Source organism: Aulostomus chinensis, chromosome 17 (assembly GCF_037954235.1).
Source record: "Aulostomus chinensis isolate RoL2024-O1b breed Wild chromosome 17, RoL_Achi_v1.0, whole genome shotgun sequence".
NCBI classification, from domain to species: domain Eukaryota; kingdom Metazoa; phylum Chordata; class Actinopteri; order Syngnathiformes; family Aulostomidae; genus Aulostomus; species Aulostomus chinensis.
The window spans coordinates 19,339,788-19,365,493 of record NC_141336.1 but is presented as its reverse complement, the minus strand read 5'-3'; the positions used below and the strand labels follow the sequence as shown (position 1 = coordinate 19,365,493).

The following is a 25,706-nucleotide window of genomic DNA, read 5'->3' as shown; positions in this document are numbered from 1 at the left end:
GTGAGGTGCACAGCTACCGTATTTTTCCGACAGCTCAGTTTTGGACAAATGCAGGCTGATCTATGCTTCAGCTTGACTGTGACACTCAAAATGATGTGATGAATGCTAATGCTAATGTATAGTATGGAAAGAAAAAAAAAAAAGCGGCCTTGATCAGACAAACAGATGTGTGCATCAACTGCTTCAAACTCCCCGTTGCTGCAATAAGCTCGACACTTTTGCTCGGAGTGGAAAGAGCTGCGCAAGAACTGAGAGATGACAGCGGCACACGTGAGTGCATGCGCCCACAACTGCAGTGAATTACTCACAATAAACCCAGCAAGAGGCAGAGCTCCATTTTTATTCTCTTGGTGTAGTTTCTGGGGTGCAACTGGACAAGATTTTGGCAGATGGATGGTAATTACAACTGGGAAGAAATGGCCAACAGATGGGAATGTCCAAACTGTTCCCATTACAAAAGAAAGATGTCATCACTGTTATGGCTTTTTATCCTTCAGCAGTAATCTGACATCTAGTCTTGGATTCATTGTGACTATATGATCAAACAGTGAATTACTGCACTGGAAAGTTTGTTTATGCCCATTCAGTTCTGGCTGCTTCAAGTCTGCTTGGCATGAACTTTAAGGGGGCTACTGTTTAAGTAATTTTAATCTAGTAACCAATAAAAGCCTCACTCTTGCTCTTCTAACAAGATTGTGATCAAAGTTGATAGTACTGTTATTATGACAAACTTGTTATCTTTTACAGTGTGCAAAATACACCACAGAGTGAGGGTAAAAATATCCAGTGGTGTTTATCAGTGCTCCATGGGGAATGTGCGCTATGCCTGGTTGTAATCACTGACACTGGCATAGAAAGGGCATAACTTCCCCTCTGGTCCCAATGAGCCAAGTTACAGCACGGTATGAAGCACGTGCAGAACTGCAGCATCAGACCCACCTGTTGTACCGCAGATGGCCTCGTAGACCATATGCTGGCCACTGGACACGGTTCCACCGGCTGACCTCTCTGCAGATGTCTGCCTGGTAAGCAGACACAAGATATGTGAGCGAAGAAAGAAAACATTCCTCCCCTGTGGTCTGTTGCGTTGACTGTACTGAATTTAAGAAGCCATGTTTCTCACACCGAGGTGAGCGATGGAAGTCTTAAACTGCATCACGGTATTTTATATATCGGAGAACGGAGTAGAATCGAGAATGATGGATTCATAAGTCGAGGATAAGCGAAAATGCAGTATTCTTAGGATCCATAATCTAACTCCAGAAAAAACAAACTGAAAATCTGTTTATACTAATATGCTGTAAATACTTTTCTTTTGTAAAATTCAAAAGGATGAGTCATTCGTGCAAAAACCAACAGCTGTAAACAACTCAACACAGTGTAAAACAGCTGTGCTTCCACAGGCAACTACTATTTTACAGCTGCAAAGAAAAATCTATGTGACACAGGTCGGACGCAGCGAGCAGAATGTCAACTATCTGTCAATATTTTTGAAAGCATATCCCACTAATAAAACGTTTTTTTCTAAATAGTGATGTTGAATCAGTACTCGGCATTGGCTGATACACAAGTTTAGGTGTCAGGACCAGTAATGTGAAGGAAAACAGCAGTATCAGACTCTATTATGGAAGTTGTAATATGACACAGCTCTATTCTTGCAACTGTCCTGACCCAAATTCGAGGACACCTCGCTCTGGATTCAACCTGTTCCACTCTGAGATAATGACTGAAACAAATATAGCTTTGTGATCACTTGTTACTGTGCATGAGCGGCGTCAAGAGTTTGGTTTCTCCAGCACTTTTTGGGTCACGGATATTGTTTCCGTTCGGTGGATTTTAAGATTAACGGCATCCAAAACAGCAAATGACAACAACATGCAGACGCACTCCCACTGAACTGAAATGAAAAACACATGATGTCACTGCTGCGATCTGCTGTCATTTACGGTCTCCATTGCGTTAGCGCCTGTTCTCTTCCCTTTACTTTCTCAGTGAGGGTGAAGCCACATGTGTACGCTCATGCTGCAACACTCAGTGAGTACACACAATCTAATATAACTTTTGTTTACCCGCAGAACGAAAAGCTGCGGTTCGTATGCGTAGCGGACATTTGGTTGTGTAAGGAGTGGTTCAGGTTGTTTTCAGCGGTCGGGTTTTGCATCCCTTCTGTGTTGATGTGAGTGCGTGACGTCTGAAGTGTCACTCGGTCTCTATGTGTGCAGTCAGAGGAGCCCGGTGGGGGTCAAATGTTTACTGAGTGGCTCTCAAGAGCTTTTCTGACAAGAAGGGGGCAAATTCCTGCACCTTGTCCTGGATGATGCGATTTTCACTTAGGTGAAATTATTGTGCTGAACAGTAGCTTCTGATGTGCAGAGACGCTGACTGATTAAGCGCGCCTGTAATGTCCTTCACTCCAGCTCGGCCATGAAATAAAAGTCCCATTGCTGTTCCGGTTCATGATATTGGTCTGGCATGATTATGACAAGTGTCACTGCCATTTTTTTTTTTTTTTGCCATGACTGTCAAACATTTAATTTTGTGTCACATCAAAAATGTATCACAATACTCAAAAATATTTATCATATCACATTAAGAGAATATTCAATATACTGCAATATATAACCCAGTCCTGTGTACACTATTGTGATTGCAGTATAACAAACAAATGGTATCACGAGTCCACTTGATTGATTATCAACGGGGGGGGGGTTATTAAAAATAGTACTCATAACATTACGATGCATAAATTGTCAAACATACAAGCTTACGCAAGCAAAATTGCAATAATATTTGTGGATTAATGTTTTCAAAATGAGTGCATACTAAATCAAATAAATTGTAATAAAAATATCTTTTGCAAAATGAAAACCGTTTCTACAAAATTTGTTCAGTACCGTTCCAAAGAATAATTGTATTGTTTTTTTGGCGGTTATATAATTGCACAGGCTGCCATAGTGAGTCATTAATCGTGCAGCGCTGGTCTCGTTATTATGCAGCTCATCAGCGCTGCAAACTAAAAGCTCGCAAATAAACATGTAGTTCAAATACTCGCTCAATGAAGAGCGAACGTTAGAATTTATAACAGAGCAGCTGTATTGGATCACATTAGATTCTACAGGAGCAGCTAATGGAATGGCTGCTGAATGTGTACATATGTTATCTATAATTACTGAGGCCTCGTACACACAGTCGCCTTTCTTACGGGATGAATAGTGAATGCATTTACTTGCTATATTTATATCAAAGAGCTTCACAGAGACGTCTGGAGATTTAGACAACAAATTACAAGGCCCCTTTTTTTTTCTTCTTCTTCTTCTTCTTCACATAATCGGACAGCAAATACAGTGTTTGCACAGAGTAAATCATTATAGGAACTGGTGAGGCGTGGAGCAGGAGCAGACATGTCTGTAACCTTATACATGAAATCTGTTAAGCATTTTTTTAGGGGGGGAACAATAAATAAAGCTTAGCTGGCATTAACCTCTCGCCCCGTAACAGCAGCTTGCCAAAGGAGCATTAACAAGGTAATGAGGGTACACACTGCCTCCTTGTAAGGGGCTGCACAGTTGTTCTTTCATACCATTACACAACCACAAATAGAATTGGCCCACTTTAAGCGTGGCATACCTTGACAGGAAGCAACCCCTTTCATATTGAGAGGGAGGGGAGAAAAAAACTTGACCTCTGGGGTTTTTCACATCACTTTCTTTGTCAACAATCTCTCATTCTGTCACTCCAGGAGTCTTAACTGTACGTGAGAACTACATCTGAACTTCGAAACTGAAAACCGCAAACATCACTTCCAGACAGAAGTCCTTAAGTAAACATATGCTTCTTTATTGTGCATGCAGGTAGCTCGTATGTATTCAAACTGACCAAAGGGGGATGGAGTTGAACCATAAACACACTTTTGGCAGCTTCTGTGTGTATATAGTATCCTGTGAAAATAACTACTGTTGTGGTTGATTAATAGGGAGTGAAAGCGGCAGCAAGGCTGACATTAATGGTGCTGCTGTAATTGTCACCCTATTAGTAATGCCACACGACAGCCCGCGTTTCCGTAGTTACAGCTGCAACTAGCCAAACCTTGCAAACAAAATACCAAACAGGCTCATTTATTTGTCTTACAAATTGCTCCTTTCAAAGCCTTCACTAAAGTCATTCCACGCCGAGTCCCTGCAGCCCCTCAGGTTGGCAGCTGTGGTATGTTGATAGAGCCCTGCCCTGCTGAGTACGATAGCAACATGAAGCACATTTGTTTTGCATGTTAGCCCAGAGAGAAAATCAAAGGCAGAAAACAGAGTCACTCAGTAACCTCTGCCAAAGTCTATTCATCTTCTTTTAGTCTTAAATTAGAACTCAATGCAGAGTAGATAGTCAGTCCAATCACTAGACAGGAGTCAGCATATTCAGGCTGCTGATTGGATGGCTTTCTTTCTGCTGACTGTTTCTCTCTCTCTCTTTCTATCTAACAGAGGAAATGATTTGGCTGCATCAACAGACAGCTTCACTCCCTTTTAGGCTCAAAAACAAGACCCCAAATCATTCAGATAAATAGATTAAACTAACGATGATGATGTTCTGCTCAAGGTCAGAGCTGGTACATTTGTATCAAGCGGTTCAACTGCCGGCCAGATGGGAGGTGGGTAACCTTGAACTGTGTGAATGCACCCACACAATGACTCTATTTTAAGTTGGAGGGGCTTAGGCGTATACTGGGATGCATATCAGATGTGGCTACATAACAAAGGTATTAAGTTGCCCCCTAAAAATGAGTGGTGGAAATAAAGGGAAGCAACTTATTATCCCACCACTCTCTGCAAACAATCATCTCCTTTCTCTTGGACAGAGTTTACTTTTCTCTGTCATTCTTTCTTTTCCCTTGTCTTTAATATTTTTTTTCATTGTTTCCATCAGTGCATTTTTGGTACTGAAGCTTCCGTTTTTCCCACACTCTCCCCTGTCACACTGGTCGACCACAAAAATGCAAGACAGAGGAGAGTGTGTGCGTGCGTGTGTATGTGTGTGAGTGAGTGTGTGAGGGGGGGGGCTATGGAATTCCACATGGAGTGGGTAAACACGGAAAATGCCAGGAAGACGCACACACAGGAGCAAACACTGCACCTACGCGGCTGCCCTAACCTATTCTACAATCCCTATACTGCACCCCTGCGCTCTTAACTCTTCACTCGCCAGCACTCTGACAGCTTTGACCCGCCAAGTGCGATGCAACACGTCAGCAGAGCGAGGAGCGCTTTGCTCAGAGCTACCTGCTGGCCTCTAAGACATTATACCTCATTAAAAAGAGTTAATTATTAGCAAATTCTCAGATTGGTACAATGGAGGGGCTAACTCTCTCACAGGCTTCGTTCTAATATACGAGTTTCCATTCCTCCTACACATTAGATAAGTGTTAAGAGCCCTTCGCCACTGCAACAGCGTGCTTTAAACAAACAGTCAGCCCAGATCACAAAGGTTTGCTGTTGTTGTGTAATTTGGCCAGATGCTGTAGTAATAAAGTCATAAAGTAAGTGAGGGAAAGAGCTGGCAGTTCAGCCCTGTTTCGCTCTTTTCCTTTTATTTTCCCTTCTTTGCTCTTCAGCTTATCTCCAAACCAAACAGGATTTAAATGGCGCTCAGAGCCCAGGCCTTTCCACTGAACCACATTCTGTTTACGGTTCAGGCAGAAATCAGGCCTGTGATGAGGTTGTTTACTGAACAGGCAGATAGACCCTGCAGCCAAAAGACTGGGAGCAGTGCACACGTATTCTAACACTCATTAGCTGTAGTCATGTCCTCTTGAACTGCCCGATCCCATGGACTGAGTCTGACTCCACAGCCAGGGGCCAATCCACAGCATTGCACTGCAATCACTTAATGTGCTATAAATTACATGGGGACTTTATTAAGCTTTCAACTATATTGGATTTGAGCAGCATTAAGAGTCATGACCAAATGCATTGACTCAGCTGTTCTTACTTGATGAGGCGCTTTGTTGCCGTTTTCCTGATCTGGCCATCCCGACCGGTGCTGGGTGGCTTTGGAGACGGAACCGGACTCACACAGGACTGGATATGGCTGTGGCTGTGACAGGGTCGGACATGAAAGCCGGATGGGTTGTTGGGGACCTTGGCGTGTGGGGCGCTGGTCTCATCTGAGTGTTGAGCCTAAGAAACAAGAAAGAAGAAGCTGTAAACTGATTAAACACCATAATCACTGGAACAGTTTCTGGGTGTTATGATGCTCCTGTGGGCACATTTCTCAAACTCCTGTGTCTCTATGTAAACAATCACACAAGAATGGGGGCCAGACAAATGGCCTTTTGAGTAGTAAAACTCAGTTAATTGCCATAATTGTATCACTGAGGAATGAAATACAGCATTCTTTGCTCATTTATTTTCCAAAAATCGAAAAAAAAAAAAAAACACACTCATGCACATATTGATACATATTTAAGAAAACACATTATTACTTATGTTATCCTTTGGTAACACAGCATTCACAACTATTTACAGGTTTTCACATCCAGGAGTTCTGTTCAATTTTTACAGGATTTTTCAGGCTATTTTATCAATGCATGTTTTTTTTTTGTTTGGTGTTTTTGTAAAATTTTAAATGATTTTAAATGTCATTTTTAAGGAAATTACACAATTATAAACTTAGATTTTTTTCCTTTAATTTTTTTCTTCTCTTTTTGGTAGGTTAAGATGTCACAAATGGTTCGTTCGAGGCCCATCATTAAGCGGACGAATCTGACGATATTTTGTTTCCTCACAGACTCTGCCAATGATGAAGGGGTAAAACAAGGATGCTTTTTTGCCAGTTTTATCAGGAACGATGTACTGATGCAAGGACATACAGTATTTGCTTATAGTTTCACTCTAACAGGGTGTTCGTGCCAACTTATGAAGTGTGTAATCATTTTAACAAGTGCAAAACTAAACAATAATTCCACCAACAGGTACGCAAACACCGTAAAGTTACGCGTCACATTAGAAATTCTGATCACACCGAGACAGTTTTTGATAGTTGCTGTGTCGATAAGCTAACTTCCTGTTTGTGTCTTTGCTACTGTGTTTTTTTTTTTCTAACATGAGAAAAGAGTTTCAATCATCAGATTCCAGCTGCATTCAATTAAACCTACAGCCAGGAGCCCGGATCAAAAACCATTAAAACGGATAAAAACATCTAGTAGGACTGAGTAGACTGAGGCATGTATGGTGGTCTCTCTAATAACATTTCTGTCAGAATTCATACTTATGGTTCCGTCTGAAGGTCCGTCTTCCCATCGTACTGGTGCCAGGATTTAACAGAGTTTTTCAACTACATGGATGTAAAGATGGTGGCGTGGGGTAAAGGATCGACATCTGAAAGTGGCGAGAGTGAAACAAAACAATACAAATCTAATCGTTTCGATGAAATTCTTTACAAATCCAAGAGGAGCTGCAGGGTCAGGAGGTATTTCTGTTAGTTTCATCACTATGAGTGACAGCTCTGACACTGCACTGTTATTTCATTTGTACTATGAAAAAACACAAAGCTGCTTTAATAAAATGCCATCCTGAATCAAAACAATCTCCGCTGTTTTAAATGCAATTGGCTACACTGAAAAGCAAATTCTTCACATTATTTGTATATACAAGATCTCTCCCAAGGCTTGGGAAGAAGGGAAATACCATTTTCTTTCTGACATAATATTTTAGAGCCACATTTCACTCCATCCTCGCTGTGCAGCTGAACACTTCGCATACATTCCTTCCACATCTCACGTCTATGCTATTTTCTCTGCAGCTTTATACAGCTATCTAACAAGCTAATGGTTTTCCAGCTTCATTCAAAGGGCCGGCAGTGTCACAGGGAATATCTGATGTAATTTCTGTGTTGATAAATGAGAAGCTGAGTTTCCAGGTTGCATGGCCTATGGCTGCAATTCAGTTTGAGCGAGGCCAGGAAGGGCACCTTTGTTTGGCTGCCAGGTGGCCCCTGGCCAAGCCCATGGCGGAGCCGCACAGTCTGCACCCAATAACTGGAACGTGGATTGGAGGGCCGGAACAGCCCCCTGTCTATTCATCTCTCACACAAGATATACAAATATGTGAACATGGACACTCAAATGTTATCCAAATACGTCAATTTTCAAATGAGGCCAAAAAAAAGGTGTGCTTAGTGAGATGAAGTGAATCTGTCTCAAGACAAAACCTAAGTTTTGAAGTATAAAAGTATACAAGTTAAAATCAGGCAGTCACTGTATATTTCCCCACCCAACTCAGGTGCATGTCCAACAACCAAGACTGAAGCAACATTATGCAGCACTGACTTGAATGATGCCGCTATCATTCCTCCCCTGAGCTTTGTCAGTTTTTTCCACCTTCACACATAAAACTCTTGCTAGCTTGAAGAGCTTGGTTCTAAATGCTAGGTTGGAATTCTCTATTCATAAATCATGAAAGAGGAGTGCATAAGATGAGGCCAATGTTTATGGAAGAAGCTAAGTCAAGAAAAAAGGGATTAGCAACTGCCTTTTAACATGGTTGATAGAGGAAGCAAAACCATTAAAAGTACAGTTAATTCACAAGTATGACTCAAACAGAAATAAGAGTATTCATAAAAAAGGACCGCTAAAGTAGTAAATAATTTAACTTTAAGCACAATAAATCTCACCATGCCCTGTCCCATCTGCAGTGCTCTGATTTGATAGAAGGCTGGCGTATCTAATCTTTCACTATTAAACATGGATGACCGTTGTGATAGCAAGAAGGCTCCCGGTTCGAACCCCGGCTCCAGTACGGGATCTTTCTGTGTGGAGTGTCCATGTTCTCCCTGTGCCTGTGTGGGTTCTCTCTGGTACTCCAGCTTCCTCCCACAGTCCAAAGACATCAAGAGGGGACGAGGCTGATTGATACTCTAAATTGACTGTAGGTGTGGCTGTGAGTGTGAATGGTTGTCTGTCTCTATGTGTTGGCCCTGGGATGGACTGGTGACCCGTCCAGGGTGAACCCCACCTCTCACCTGAAGGCTGCTGAGATAGGCTCCAGCCCCCCGCAACCCTTAACAAGATAAGTGGTAGAAAATGGAAACCTGAAAATGGATGGACTGTTGTTATGCAAATGAGCTCAACTGAATATAAACATGATTCCAAGCAAAATGTTTTTGTAAAATAAGGGTGAAGTGTTAAGTTCGATGTAGCGAAGTAAAAGTACATATCAGAAAAAATGTCCTGAAGAGTAGAAGTACAATTCATTAAAAAAGTTCTTCAAGAAAATATAATGTAGTAATTGTAACGTACTGCAAGAACGAGACGACTCATGGGGATAAACTTCACTGTGGTCATACATGCCACCAACAGTTTCGATTTACGGGATACTCCTGCCTCCATATCCGTGGGGAATGATGTCAGCAATAAGAGGAACATGGTCAGCCGTGTTATAACCATGACACAGAATGAGAGGAGGAATGGAATAGAGGGAAGGGATGGCTGACACAAAGTGCTCTGCGTAAGACCGTGTGACCAAGCCAAAAGAAATATCACCTCAATTGCATTAATTAAAGTTCAACTGTAATGGTGAAAAAACAATGACGTGAGCGCAACTGCCTTACTCGGTGCGCATCGGGGGGGGGGAGTGCATCCGGTTATTCCACCAGCCAAGTTGTCCCATAGCACATGTCATTTCTCTCCATCCATAGGTTGACTACCCAGAATCCACTGGAAAATGAATAAATTCCTGGTCAAATTGTCTCTCAGAGAAACTTTGTTTAAACATGCGGAGGGATACCTTGGTGAAATGGCTCTCATCTCCTTCGGAAAACAGCCAAATCACATCTTTGACAGCTAGTCGGACATGACTAAAAGTTTTTTTTGCTGTTGTGGCTACATTGATACTACTGAGAAAGTCAGTCCCTAAACTTGTATTTGTGTTGTAGTGGGAACACAAATGGAGCTCAAAGTTGATATGAACTGTGATGGTAATGGAATCTCTCTAGTGCACTCATGGGCAACATTCCTTGATTACTTACTTCAAATATAAGCCATGCCGAGTTACTCGGCCAAACAATATAGTCTCGGGGTGAGGAGTCATGTTTGGCTCTTCAGGAATGAGCTTCTGTTAAGGAGGATGTTCCCACCGAAAAGCATTTTGTTAAGTGGTTTGGAAGCAGATTCTCAGAATAGCTTTGTAAATGCTAACATGAAAGCTTCCCACTGATGTGGGTGCTTTTTGCTCTATTCTGGACAGCAGTGTGCTTAGGTAAGGGAATATTTTGTACAGACACAAATATGAGGGCTTTGGAGTTATAACTCAATATTTCTCATGCACGTTGCTCAGTTTTCATTCGTGCGATCTTGAAGTATGACAGGAAATGAGAGCAAAAATTTTGCAGAACACATCTTCTCTGAAGTCTTTTCCTTAATCCTAATCTGAAAAAAAAACACCATAAAAGGCCGGCACTTTTTATTGGAATAAGTGATCAGGAATACCAACAGCATCAACAACAACAGCTATTCACGGGATGCTGCTACAGCTTTAAAACACGCCTGTTTTGTGATCGGGTAAATAATTTTCCACCAAAGCACCTGGGTTCAAGCCCATGTGTCTGAAATCATCTCCCCAGCTGTAGTGTAACGTCACTTTTGGTGAATAAAAGTTGACCTCTTCCAGCTCCCTCTGCTGTTGTGGGGAAATCCCCTTGAACAACAATAAATGTAATTGTATGATATTTACCAGGTAATAATAGATGAAAAGCAACTGACATCACTCTCATGTACCTTGTGTCTACAATGGCTCTGGTCCAGAAAGGGTCGAGACTGAAGTCTCTGCTGTTGCAGCTGCTGGATGGCAAACTGGAGCTGGTAGCTTCCTTGAGTGGGCTGGTAGTGCTGCTGGGGGCTCACCCCTGTCACCAAGCTATAGGCACTCTGCATTTGACTGTCCCAGAGATCCTCGTCGTCCTTCAGTGGCCTGCGGCTTGAAGAGCAGAAGTGGAGAGAAAAGGCATTATTACTCACAACAGCCAAAACAACACATTGCTCTGCTGGATCATGCAAACTGTGTTGCTCTGCCGTTTGTGAACATGTGACATCTGAATGTTTTCAAATTTTCCGATACTTGATATCTCTAAAGGCTCATGCTGGAAAAGCCTTCACAACTAACTCTGAGAAAAAGACAGTGTCCTTCCAGTTGTGTAAAGCTGGATGTGATATTTCTACCATAAACATATGCTCATATAGTGCGTAGATTGTAAAAAGAGAGAGAGGAGCCGGGGGACGGAGAGGTGTGAGCGTTCTGAGGTGCTAGTGGAAAGATCATGTCAATGTTACTGCATCCAGCCGTCTCTCCCTCTCATGTTGTTCTTTGCTCTGCAGCACACGTTTCTTTCAAATTAGGGGTTGGCTGATATGTTTCTTTCAGGGCCGATACTGATTATTAGTAATCAAGGAGGAAGATAACTGATATCTGGAAGAAATAAGCTCACGAATTTTTGCAACTTAAGAGTAGAGGATTGTGATGTTCACTGCAACTTTGGCAACATCTTTGACGCACAGCTCCGCTAGCAAACCCTCAGTTTTGATCGTTTCTCCGTCATGAGTGACGGGAACTGATTAAATGGTGCTGTGGGTGGGGAAACTGAGTGACCACTGAGTGGTGCCGACACAGAGAGGCGGCTGCAGCAAAGTTGGGCCGGAGCATTTCTAAACGTATCATATTTGTATCGACAACCAGATAAAAGAGGAAAACAACATTTCTGAAATTTCTCTATAATTATTAGCGGCGGATCAGTATTGTTTTTTTCTGGGCCGATACTAATACTGAATCAAGGAAGATTAACTGATACTAGCGCCGAAATTCAGCTGCAGTAAAGACTAAAATTTCCAATCCAAGCTTTACAGCAATACAATCTCCGATAAATGCTTTTAAATTAGAATGCGTTTACTTCGAATGGTTGAACTATTTCAGGAACAATACGCGAAGAATACATTTTTTAAAAAGTGCATTAAGTTTAAACTTTGAACACGCTGAAAAAAATACTACAAATAAGACACAAAATCTTAATAAAGTAAAAAAAAAAAAACTTTTAAAGAATATAAAGTATCTCGAGTCACTAGTTAGATAAATAAATAAAATTACTACATCAAATTTTACAAACTCTACTCAGATCAATGTTTGAGTGTTTTGTTGTTGTTTTTTGATCTGGTACACGATAAAAAAAGAAATATGCTAATAATAATGATGTGAAAAACCAGAATAATTAAGTTTATCATCTGCTTAAATAAAAATAATTACTAATTACTGAAAGCAAGACCATGGGTAGTGTTGGCTTCAGTGGCACAGTACTGAGCCATAATAGGTACGCTGCAAGTACATTTCACTTGTCAGTTATTTTACCATCCAGCCGAGGAAGAGAAGTGGCAGCAGCTAATTATCTCCCCTGTTTCCCTCCACATGTTGAATTGTGAAACCACCAGCAAAAAAGTAAAGAAGACAAGACAGCTCCCGGCAACCCCGCCGGTGGAGGCCCACAGAAGCCTCAAGTTAAAGTGTGCAAATCAGAGTCAAAGTAGAGGGCAAGCATGTGGCAGGCGTAGATTCAACGAAAAAAAAAAAAAAAAAAAACCCTTTCCTCTTTGCTTCAGTACTCCCAGAACTTCACGTTCCATTCCCATCACAAAGCCACAACCTGGAAAGCAAACCTTTTGACGAGCGCCACGAGTTTGTAACTGGATTATCTGTCATTAGAACTAAGCCTGTTTTAGCCTTTTTTTTTTCTTTTTTTTTGGCCCTTGCTAAAGAAATGAGGTGACCAGCTTCTTCTTTAGACACACTTAAATTGAGTCTATAGCTCCCTTTTGACCAAACCGTTCCAGGAACCGTGGAACTAATCTAAGGAACTAATCTCACGAAAAAAATTTGACTGTTTAACTTCCCCTTTCACAACATCCGAGGAACCAGGTAGAGTATGACAGGAGCATTGGAAACACAGCATAAAAATAGAGGCTAATTGCTGGTATTTACTGTGGATTAATCTGACATATCAATTATTTGAGTATTGAATTAATGAGCCTGAGAACGACAAAAGAAAACCCTAAGTCTTCCCCTGTAGTAAATCAGCTGCTGGGTGCTTGATGATCATTCCAATTGCTGCTATGAAACAGAGCCGCCATAAATACAATACAAACAATAAGAAAAATAGATTTATTTCATTCACTCACTCACTTTGCTCTCTTTTCTTGCTTTGGTAATGTTAACAGATGATGAAAAATGTCCGTGAGACAACTCAAGTTCCGTTACCTTTAAGGACAACCAAGGAACCAGGAGATCTCTAGCAACTGGAACTACGGGAACTCATCTAACTGATAGCACTAACTGAGCTGCATCCTTGTAATATTGCCAAAATGCAACCTGTCGTATCATTGTGTGATTCTGAAACATTGAGGCAATCTCTCATATACAGTAAGCTTCACTTGTTCATCATATTGAACAAAGTTACTTCAATAAAGTGTGTTTACTACAGCTTTGCCCGCTATGTGGCTAATAACTGCTTGCTGACTGGTTTGGAAGTCTTGCATGATTATGCACTTGCACCCAAGTAGTGTTGCATTGGGATTTAAGGTGCGTGTTTGTTCAATGTAGTCCACAATGTGTCCTTGATCGCCTCTGGAGGTGTTTTGAGCAGTCTTCCAAGTTGTGCTATGACAAGTCTTCAGCTGCAGCTTGAATATTGACTGAAAGAGAACATTAAACCCATGCTTCTTTTTCCCTGGAAACCAGTAAAAGCCTGAGCTGATTTTTAAGGTCCTTTTTTTTCTTCTTCTTAAAACGTATTATCTGAGATGATTACACCATAAGTATACAAGAACACCCTCTTTGTTCTCTCATTGCAGCGCTTCCGGTCATTCCTTCAGTTCACAAAAATTCAGCAGGCTTCAGAGCTTTTGGCTGCTGAGCCCTTTATCTCTGGAATGGCCCTCCACAGAATGTTCTTCAAATCAACTGAAAACAGCTTTTCTTTACAATTTTGTTTTAAATGAGGTTCTATATTTCTATGGATTTGTATCAGTTGGTTTAAAATCATCTATACATCGATGTTTTGTTTTTTTTAAAGAGGTCTTTAGTTCTATTGTTTTATTTGCTGTATCCTTTGTCCCATTAACAAGCTGATTTGAAAATGGAATGGAGACCGCGCTGCGTTGAATCGACTGACTGATTCCTGACTTCCTTAAAAGGTTCCTTTTCACCCAGAAATATTACAGTGGTGGAAAATCTATATTTGTGTCTGATATTCTCAAAATAATTAAATGAAGAGAAGTACTGGGGGATATATATATATGTGTGTGTGTGTGTGTGTGTGTGTGTGTGCGTGTATAGCATACACAAAAAGAGAGTGACAGTTAAAGAAATGGGATCCCAGGGGGTCTTATTGTCAAAAAAAGTTCTTGAGAATTCCACGCCATAACATTTCTCTGCTCCTCTAGTAAAAGAAAACATTGCAGACCTAAAAATCACAATAGCTGCGATATTTTTAGAACCAAACTGCTAAAATTAGAATTCAATTAATCTTGAACAACAATGCCCAATGTGGGATAATAATCTTGTGTGACCAAACAAAAACAAAAGGGATCTAAACTCATGTGAACATGTTATCCGCCCATGCATTTCTCAGTCCACATAATAGCACATATATTGCAAAAACAACTGGTGTGACTGCAGGCCAATTCAATTTTTTGGGGTCTGGAAACAAAGGCTAGTCTGTGAACCTTGCAAGGCCAGAGATTCTACAACGCCAGGAGACAAAACAAGAACTCGTTCCTTGTTTAGAGCAGTCATTTCCTTTAACTTGGCTGCAGTTTTCACACTGGGCCACAGGGACCTTCAGGGCTACTATTTTATTAGCATATGGTCTGACTACTTCTCAGGTCAAGAGCATATGCTTTCCTGCGGTAAAATGACTCTGTAAGACCCAGACAGACAGAACAAACTCCAACACAGAAACAGTGAAGTCAGGGAGGAGGACAGTGCTGCAGGAGTTAATCTTCAACTATCTGGGACTTCCAGCCTGACTTCTGCTTGTGGGTGTCAGCTCATTCCCCCGCTGTGCTCGCCATCCTTTAATATGCTGATAGTGATATGACTTACTACAGAACAACACAGCAGTGTAAGTTGAGCACATGTGCTGCATCAATCTAACTCAGTGTGAATGTGGGAAAATGGACAGGCTGAGATGACATCATGCCACATTATCTTGAAGCCCTGCTTGGTCAGTATAAACACCAGTCGCTTCACAAGTGTGAGGGTATTTCCAGCCATTAGTCAGTGTTTGTTTACCTTATATTTACTGCATCAACAAGGCACTGAGCCGTACTGTTTGAAATACAAATAATAAATCAGGATTTGTTGCAGGGGCAGGCTGGACGGGGTGGCTTAGTTTGTGCAGTGGTGTGAAAGGTAGGACGTCTGGAAAACGTCACTGACTACATCCTCCTAGTGGGAACATCAGCTGTGCAGTTTATTCTAAAATGAAGGTGGGGAAAGACAAGGGGATGACTTTACTTTGTAAGAACTAAAAGTAAAAAGGCAAAGTTAGCTGATAAATTTGGAATCTGTCGATCACAATCAGGGGAAAGTGAGCTATAAATATGGCCGCAAAAGCACACTAACAACCAAGTGTTATCTATCTGGCTATGAGACTGATCCATCTTCGACACTCGCCATTTGACAACTCAGCAGTATCGAATGAAAGACATGTGATGTTGTTTTAATCACTTTACAAGAAAATATGCCAAAGGGTTCAGCTTCCCTTTAGACTTCCTGCGTTCATTGTCATAAATCAAACTAAGATGTAGGACACACCCATGACATATTGAGGGATCTCACCATCATGGAAAACATGATTTTGAAAATAGCCATTTCCAGGTCTAGTAAAGTTTTTAAAAGTAGATAAAGCCAGAAAAACTTAATTCATGGAAATAAGCTTCACAAATACCCGTCTTATGGATCAGCTAAGACTGAGGGATGGGTGGGTGGGGGGGGGGGGGCATGTAGCCTGTCATTCATCTTATCTAAATATGCTATGATAGATTCAAAAGTTTATTTTCCGGTTTATTTTTCATAAACTAAGGTTTCAGAGAAAGTGTGGTCATGAAAAAAAAGGTGTGGAAGATTCATGGAAAAGTCTTGGAAATTTATTGGTAGAAATGTGTGAACCCTGCATTTTTTTATGTTTTTGGATGTATTGTAAAGGACTGAGTTTGGAGTCTTTTTGAGTTAAATTATTATATTAAATGTTATTAAAATCGTAACTATTTCTCCTCCCAATGGAAAAATCCAGGATTGATGAATGTGCTTTTTTTTTTTTTTTTTTTTTTTTTTGGTCTTACTGCAAAAGTTGAACTGCTGGGCACATGTTTGATCTCAGCGTGTGTGCTCTTGAGGTTTCAAGTTTCCATTTCACACTTCTCAGTGCAACTGTAAGTAATCATCCTGCAATCATTCTGTAAAGCTCCAACACCCAAGTAAATCAACAAAAAGCCAACGGGAACTTCTATCTCAACTTTCTTTTCTTCTGGTCATTTAAAGTTATCAACCCGGGCCTCGGAGAGAAAATATGAGGCATATTTCATTCATTTCTAAAATTAGAGAAAGATTAAAATAAAAGTTTCATTTACTGTGATTAATTGACAACAAGTATCAACAATCACGGACTCCAGCGCTACACGTATGTAGTAATACTGCGAACTGTATGTATCAGTGTAAAGGTGTGTGTCTATGAAATGACACCAGTTCTTTCTCCTCCCTCCTATTACAACATCTGGCTCCAATCAGTGTGAATAAAAACATTAAAAATCAAAGGAAGAGAGACATCAAACCAATTTTGTGGGACTTTGTCGGCCATCACAGAAGTTTTACATTTTCGCCAGAGTTTTTCTGATTAGTTGGATTGTTGGTTCAGCAAATGGGCTGTCACAAAATCCTTTGGAATGGTACAATATTCAACCAAGTAAAACAACAATCTGACAAAGTATTGAAAAGAACTAAAAATACTCTGTGTAAGCAGGTTTGTGGTATTTCCCGGTTGTGCTGGAGTGAACATACCACTGAGATATAATGGTTTTGCAGTAGGGATGAAAAAAAAAACCCACACACACACGTTGCGATGAATTTTCGCATTTCATTTTTACGTAAAATATAGAAATGATGACGTGATATTTCTGTATTATGCGTTTTTGGTTCATCAAAGAATTGCTTGGATTTGGATATTGCACCAGACCTTATTGAGATTTCCATGACAATTCTATTCATTGTGCAGCCTTATTTTGCAGAGACAACTTAGTGGGAATGCTAACGCAGCTCAAAACACAGAAAATGTGTTCACATGACTAATACACAAGGGTGGACCAGCTGCTGACCTTACAACACAATCTTGGAGCTCGGACTAAAAACCACAATTGTTACCAGCAAAACAAATCCACAAAATATACCAACATTTTTTCAAATTAGACCCAGAAATCATTTGAATCAGCAATCATAGAAAAAAACCATCCAATTTAAAACCACATTAATGGAGTGTATGAGAATTTGTCAGTAAACGTAGCAACTCGTCGCCTTCGCTGCTTTGAGTGTCTGTTAGAGTGTTTTAAAATGCACACCATCATTTTGAAATTGCACTGAATGTAAATCATCATAAATGTACCAGGAGGTTTAGCACCGGAAATAATCATAAAGTTTATTGTGGGTGCATTAGGACACGCTGAATGGTTCGCAGCCCCCGTCGCTTGTCAGTACAGTGCACTGAGGCAGCAGATCTAAAGAGTGCTGACGCAGCATACCTGGTAATTCCTGGCAGCGGTACTTCAAAGACCTGCGCTACTCTTTGAAACCCATCATACTTCACCCCTGTGGTTGGTTAAAGAGCCAGTGTGCTTAACAGTTTCAGTATGTTTGGCACAAAGCGTCAGCCCGAGTGTAGCGGGGGAGGGACTCAGGAAATTTGGTGTTATAAGAAACAGCGCCGAAGTGAAATCAAGGCAATTTATCCCAGTATCTTATTAAAGACATTTCATAGCAATAAGAGGTGAAGGCCAAACCCAAGGCTGGCAGGACTCGGGTACAAGAGAACTTTCTGTGTTGCAAGCCAGTGACAAATGGTAAGATGAAGGGAGCTGTGTGTTTTCTGGAGAGATTCAGAGTGTGATCTCTAACAGAAGTGACTCTATACTCCCTCGTCTTTGAATTATTAGCATGAAATATGAAAAGTTGGAATGTTAGTCTTCACTTACATGGGTTTTTACAATGAATTAAATGCTAAAACAATGTAAGGAAAGTTAGCTGATCGAATATGGATGTTTGCAAAGCCAAATTATTTCAAGAAATTGATTTCATAACAGTAGAAAATCATGATCCACTGTAGCACTTAATATTAACAGGAGATCAAAAGGCTTCCTCAGTATCGTAAATACAACCTAGGCGAGGCTATCTGCTACACTATAAATTCTATTAAAACTCTCATTCATGCTTTGTGGAAATAAAAACCTTTTAAAAAGGGGAAAAGCCAGACATTCTTGGAATTCCCTGACAGCTCCACACATAAGGAAGGGCAGGACTGGAAAAACAGTGCCGATCCAGCCAAGACCAGAGCCAAAATGTCTGAGACATTGTCACTCACGTAACATGACAGTAATTAAAAAGGAAGTGGCCATTATGGATGAATCCTACATGAATGAACCCCTGCTTCCCTCCCCCCATGTAAAAGCCCACAGAGTTATTATCCCACAGGAGGCCGGTACCATGTGATATTCTGTCCCTCTCCCTCCTTCTTCTCCTCGTCTCCTGTCAATCACCGTCTCCAAAGACCGTGAATGTGAGAGGGGTAAAGTCGGGAGTAGACAGGGGTGATTTCCACTACTGGATGAGGGTGTTGACATTGCCCCCTCAACGCTGCCGCCCCCACCACCCTTCCATTCCTCTATTTCAAGGTGCCAGTTGGGTTTCAAATGCACCCAGAATGCTGCTTGGCTCCACAAAGCACAATGAAAAAAGATCAATCTTCAATCAAAAGGAATTGAAGGAAAGGAAAAGGAATTTACTGACTGTGACCACAAAGCCTCTCAGCGGATACAGTAAAAACTTAACTAGGGGTGAAGAGACTTATCAAGGTTGTAGACAAAAATTGAAGACAACATAAACTCCATGCTAATTTAATAGTCAATTATTAGTTGGCCACAAATCCCACTTGTTTTTTTACACTGTGAGGCCCAACATTTGTCAGGTTCTAATGTAGTGAAGCTAAGGAGTGAGCCATCTCCATTAATTTCCATCTTAGCTGAGAGGTGCCCATGCACGAGAGTGGCTGGAAGACGAAAGGTAAAATAAGTATGGAGGCAAAATGGCAGAGGCCGATGCAACAGTGGCTCTTAAAACTTCTAAAGAGCATTTGAAAAGAGTCACGCTGGACATGTGGACGAAGTGGACTTGGACTCGCTTCGGTAAAATGGTGAGATTTTTAGCTTGAGTTGATTACGCAGAAAAATTGTCAGGACAAATACTTGATAATTCCCATTATTTTTCCACACATGTCTATCACATGCATGGGGGGGGGGGGGGAGTTAAACACTACCACATTTTAACCCTTTAGGCCTTATCACAAATTTTGGGGAAAAAAAAGGCAGTGTATAGGTTCTCAACTTCTGTGTCAGTGTACATCAAACTCAAGGGAACTCAGAAGGGAGATATTCTGTTTACCTTGGCAATGAATCCCAATGAGCCTGTAACACGCTATTCCCTTCTCTGTAGCCTCGGGGGGGCCAAATACTATATGTGAGCACAGTGGTGAAATTTGACCAAGTGGGGTAATGGAGCATTTGTACCGAAACATAGGTGAGATTTAGTACACACAAAAGAATGAAAATATAATGAAAAGTTGTAGTTTTTGTGGATTTACACATAACTATACACATTTTTGTAGGGGTAGAATAGCGTTTGATTTTATACAGATTTTATTGAATTAACACAAAAATTTTTGTGTCTCTTGCAGGAGGAGGAATGAATCACTGGGGCATTGAACAGTGCAAAAGGGCTGATAAATCACAATTTTAACATACATGTTGATTAGAAAAGACTCACCCACTGGTGCTAAGACTGGGTCTGGAGTGATCGGCTGTCATGGGTTCTTGCTGCACCTTAGGGTTCAGTGTGAAGTTCTCTCTGCTCAGCATCCTGTTGGCTAGGTTCAGGCTGGTCAACTGTAGAGGAAGAGAAGGGTTAAAAAAGTTTCATTTAAACTGTTATTTACGTCGTGATTAGTATGAATGAGATGGAGCAATTTAGTTACTACATCCAAGATAATTCAAGTTACTTCATCATCCCTCTCGCTGGTATTCAGCCCGGTATCTACAGCAATCATTCTAAATAAGCGCTCATATTGTGTTCCTCCCTGAATCGACCACTTCAGCAAACACTTACATCTGCAAGTTATGTGAAATATACACACAGCACATGGCAGAGCTAGTCTCCACTCAGTACTAAATCCAGGTGGTTCCCCCCCCTCCCCCCATCCCTGAAGGAATCAGTTATCATGACTCGCCAGGCCAAATCTGTTTACAACCACATCAGCACTTCTGTAGAAACTGCACTTCTGTAACTGCTCACTATCCTAGGAATTATGCAACATGCTGAAGTCTAATGGTAGAATTAATCACAGTGCTGTGTCATTTTATTGACTTCATTTCCCTCGGTGTAGCACTAAAATGCCCAATAAGAAATACTGTAGAGCTGCCAAGCTTTACAGGATGTGTAAATCATGTCAGATTTTCAACTACCATAAGCAGCAGGTCACAAATTTTTCATATTTAGGCGGACTGGTCTTATTGTTACTGATCTAAAGCAATCTCTGTGGTAGTGAGTATCCATTACTCAGGACAAGAGTGTGAGGAAATGAAAACACACATGTGGGCGACAACAATACTCAGGATTGTGAATGAAATGTCACATATCATAACATCAAGCAATGAGAATTGGTATGTGCGTCAACCATAAGAAATTGTTCCATGCCGCGCAGCGTAAAGTTCAAATCCAGCAATGTACATAATTGCCATAATGTCCCATGATGTTAGGTCTTATTTGATTGTACCTCACACAGACAGAATATTCCAACAGAAGAATTATGAGCTGCAACGAGGGGAGGAAAATTAATGGCCATCTATTCTGTGAATCAATTAACAGTCCTTTCAAACAAAGCTAATTTATGGTTTTCCAGCTTTTTTGGTGATTTTATGACAGAAAATTAAGAGTTTTGGATTGTTGGATGGAAAACAAGCAGTTTGCCACAAAACCACCTTCTTTTAACCCTGGAGTAAAGGAAATTGTGATGATCCTTTTTCAAATGTTCTTCAAATTTTACACGGTTAAAAATTAACTGAGGTGCTGGCATGGCTCTGGGATAAGATCTACAAGGATAAATAACCATATCCATCTATTTTTTGTTGACAATGGTGTTGATATTGTTGCACCAATCCCCTTGCATGAGGGAGTAACTACTAAAACCCCAAAGGTGATCTAGTGTACAAGGTTCTATTAGGTTCCACGAGTGATTTCGATGATTTATTATCTCTGAGCCTTTGAAAAAAAAGACAAAGAAATGTACTCTCCAGTCTCTGAAAACACTGCTCTTAAATAGATTGCTGACTTGTACCGGATTAACTATTCATAGGAAATACAGTGAGAAAGGTAAAGTAAGAGAATAAAGTACAGTCAAAGGGAATCTATAAACTGCAGTCTGTGCGGTCTGGTGCCATCCCGAGACACAAGCCGGTGAGGCAGCAGAGGGGGAATAGTAGCTGGAGGGAGCAAAGGTTGAGGGGCTCCCAACCCCTAGCTACAGACCTTTGGGGGATAGAAGTGAGGGTGGTGACGGAGCCTGAAGCTGGCGCTCCCCTGCTCAGTGCCAATTTGCCACATTCCTCTTATTTATAAGCATCAATTACCACAAAAACGTGGCTGCTTGTTAAGTATCAACAGAAAATCACTCCCCCGTGGTGCATCTGATAATGAGACCTCACACGGAGCTGAGGTTTGATGCGGCTCAACAATGTTTAGGCCAGCCAGTTTTCAGACCCAGATCCAGACCCGCCCCCACACTCAGGCTGGAGGAGGAAGGTGTGCAGTACGAGGCAGCAGACCCCACGGCTCCAACAGGTCTGATGAATGAATGAGCAATTTGATGAGGCCAATCAGCATGGGGTCAGGCCAGGATTATGCATCGCCAAAGAGAATGATCAGAGACCTCACAGTGAGAGAATACTGGTTCTCCTTCCCTACATGAAGCATAGAGGTCCAATTCCAACTGTTTATTAACTTCACACAGTCTCTTGTTTCAACAGAGTGGGAGTAGGTGCTGGCTCCCTGGTTTACAGAGGTTAACATGAACTCACGTGTTGTGTCAGCAGGTTGATATGACTGGAGTTTGCACAGTGGCGAGCGATCTGCTTGTCAGCCAGCTTTTGCAGGGCTGAGATGAAGGCCTGCTGGTTGGACTGGGCCTGGACCGACAGAGAACTCAGGTCCTTGAAGGCCCCCGTTGAGTTTGACTTCAGCTTACTGGAACTGCCTCTCCTAAATGCTGACATAACCAGAAACGCAAGACAAACATGCAGTAATTCATTTGATAACATTAGTGAAAAGCAAAATACAGCAGTAGACAGATGGCTTTACCTTGGCCTGCTGAGGTGGGTCTAGAGACTCTCTGGTTATAGCAGTGCATTGCACCTGGGATAGAGGAGGCTGCTCCAGAGCTGGATGCAGATGAGGTAAAGGATGGAGTCCTCCTGAGAAGGGTTGGCTGCCCTGTAGACATTGTTTTATGTCCGGTGGAAACAGTCCAGATTGCTCTCGGGGGCAGAGTGACCCCAGAGGAAGAGGTGTATGAAGGGGGGTCAGAGAGGGTTTCAGACTGGCAGAACTGAGATTTTGCCATGGACTGTGCGTAGGACGGTGGCTGAGGGGGAGGCAGCGGACAATGAAGAGGCAGGGATGATGGGGGGAGAGAGCAGTGCTGCTGATTAATTTGGGAGCAATCCAAAGTCATGGGAAAGCTTGAGCAGTGCTGAGGGGCCTGGACTTCTGGGTGGGTTTTAGCATTTCTAACTTTGGCTTGCTGGTCTTCAGACAACATAGAGACAGAGGGCTGACTATCACTGGCCTTCATGTCTGGGTCACTGCTGATTTTCCCTGTGGAGAGTGTGGATTCTGAAGCACTGGAATCCTCTTTGGCCACAGGCAGAGCTGTTCAAAGGAGGAAAGAAGCCAGAGCTCCTTTATCATCAGTTAGCCATTCCATGGCTCTGACACACATTTGTTTTCCCCCTATGAGTGCTAATCGTTTGAAGCTGACCCTTTCTTCACCCGGGATGACTCAATCTTTTTCCTTTTACTTTTTTTGGGGGGTTTACAAATCTAAACATCAAAATTCCTGTTTACTGTGCTTGAATGATAAAATATTAAACATAAAACAGACCAACAGTGAGAGAAGTTTGAAAAAAACACATGAAGTGGACTCACTTTCCGAATTCTCACAGTTGCCTGGCTCTCCGGTGGCCTTTCCTTCAAGACTGTCATTTTTAACACTCTTGACTTTAGTTCCCAGGAAGACGGTGGCTGATTTGTTTTTCTGTGTGTAGAATGTCAGTACTTCCTCCAGATCACTTTCACTGTTTGAAAAAAAATACAGGAGATAGATGTGTTTTTCTGGTCGAGATCATACATATCTACGACAGCAAAGAGCCAAGCACTGAACAATGGGTGAAGGCTTGCCAATTCACTAACCTCGCTACAGTGATGTACTCTTGAAATACGCTGGCGTCGACACAACTCTCCTCTTTGCTATTCTCCTGTTTTTTCACGATATGTTCAGTTTCCTGAAAAGATAAGAGAGAATAACAGGAATTAGCACAATGTTTTCTGTGTTTGAGTCCCAAATTCAGGGATGAAACCAGATTGTGGGTATATGTACCTTGTTGTAACAGTGGATAAACTCCCCTAACTGGTGGGAGAGGATGCGTCTGCGGTCTTGGAGTGGAAGCTGACGACTGGGCAGGACCACCTTTATGTCTTGTTGAAGGTTACTGGCTGCTCTTTTCAGGAAACGAATCACCAACTCCTGTGCGAAGAAAAATAAACATACACGAAAAGTAGTTTGAATCATTGTCTTGAATCACCGTGCACTTACTCAAGCTGTCACTGTGCTCTTCTTTTAGTATTCAGAAACACTCAGACAAATCAGCTTCACATTAATTTTCCTAAGAAGTCTGAGGTCACTGATGATGATGATGATAATGATGATACATGCAATTCCAGTGCACCAATGAGACTTTTCCAATCAGAGACCACGTTTTCCTTCTATATGGCCACAAATGCCTTGTAGACGACCACAGCCAGGGTACAAATGAGTAATAGAGTAATAATAAGGGGAAATCTGGCATATAGATACATACAACGGAAACAATGCTCTAGGGTATTCCACTCCTGTTCATTTATTATGACAAGGAGATTTTCAAAAATGCTTGTACCATTTGGTCATTGTCCTTGTCCGGCCAAGCTGGGATGGTGTTGGCCCTGCTCTCTGCCAAAAGTCTTTGCTGGACTCGCAGCAGGTACGAGGAAAAGGCCATCCGGGCCTGCACTTTACTGGAAAGAAAAGGCAGAGGAAAGGAAAAGTAGGACTACAACAGTAAAGCAGACACACACCAGAAATGGTCTTCCCTTCTCTTCAGTTTTGCGATAATTAAGAGTATTCTTGTAAGTTTTGTACCCCCTGAAACACTTCGCTTCCACAGTTGGCACAAGCACCACCGGTGGCTATGCTAGCACTGCTAACATTAATGCAAGCTCTGTCATACACGGTAAATTCCCAGAACAGATAGATTCAAATCTCTTGCCTCAGCTTCTGTACTGCATCCACTGTCTCAACCAGTTATCTATATTCATGTATTTGTCCACAGATGGCCCACCCACAGCCCTACTCTGGCTCTGACTGGCTGAGAGAGTGAGCTGTATCAGGGTCAGAGCCAATAAGAAGAAAACACAAAAAAAACTCTTCATTTTTGAAGGAGGGTTTTGAGAGGACAACACAGATTTTTTGGCGTAGCCCCTAGAATAATTGTATGTACCCCTGGGGGTACTACACATACCCCAATAAGGGATGTATATCTTTGGAATTGATTATACAGGTGAAAGAGTGAAAGAACAAGTACTTGCACTCATTCCTTTTGCTCATATATCATCCAAAACCAGAATAAATACATGTATTATATTCTGCCAAAACACTTTATCTTGTCCTGTACTGGAATCAAAATGATAAACTGTCTTCGTGGCTCAGGTGAGCCTGGAAGGGATATGTTATAGTCAAACAGAAACAGTGATATTGTTGTACTATAATTTCCCAGCTTCATGCGCAATCCTGGCAAGCACTAAGGAATTTCTAACTCAGACTTGTTATTGTAATTCCTCCCCAAATTATAATTCTGGCACATTCAAGAAGAGACTGCAGTCTTTTGTTGTATCTCCGAATAAAAGGAAGAAATCTTTGTTGTCATTGTACATAGATACAATGGTGTCCTCTACATTAACCCATCCTCTACAGAGACTTAAGCAGCTGTGTGCAGAGCTCGGGGACCAACCTCTGATCTTTATCGCCTCGGTATAGTAGTGTGATGTTCGGGGAGT

General features: G+C 41.5%; 1 protein-coding gene across 5 annotated transcripts in view; it reads right to left on the bottom strand.

Moving 5' to 3' along the window:
* The window catches only part of ttll5 (tubulin tyrosine ligase-like family, member 5), a 57,012-nt gene that overhangs the window by 5,067 nt on the left and 26,239 nt on the right, over window positions 1-25,706 (bottom strand). For 3 of the 5 annotated variants that reach the window (XM_086181688.1, XM_086181689.1, XM_086181690.1), the window contains 10 exons: window positions 24,551-24,668; window positions 23,995-24,141; window positions 23,808-23,899; window positions 23,544-23,692; window positions 22,698-23,267; window positions 22,418-22,605; window positions 20,112-20,230; window positions 10,763-10,961; window positions 5,980-6,167; window positions 940-1,022 (listed from right to left, as the gene is read on the bottom strand). In XM_086181688.1, the coding sequence (XP_086037814.1) occupies window positions 940-1,022; window positions 5,980-6,167; window positions 10,763-10,961; window positions 20,112-20,230; window positions 22,418-22,605; window positions 22,698-23,267; window positions 23,544-23,692; window positions 23,808-23,899; window positions 23,995-24,141; window positions 24,551-24,668 (1,853 nt within the window). Of the gene's footprint in view, window positions 1-939; window positions 1,023-5,979; window positions 6,168-6,874; window positions 7,368-10,762; window positions 10,962-20,111; window positions 20,231-22,417; window positions 22,606-22,697; window positions 23,268-23,543; window positions 23,693-23,807; window positions 23,900-23,994; window positions 24,142-24,550; window positions 24,669-25,706 lie in introns of those variants that run through there. The other 2 variants (XM_086181691.1, XM_086181692.1) reach the window with 2 other exon arrangements.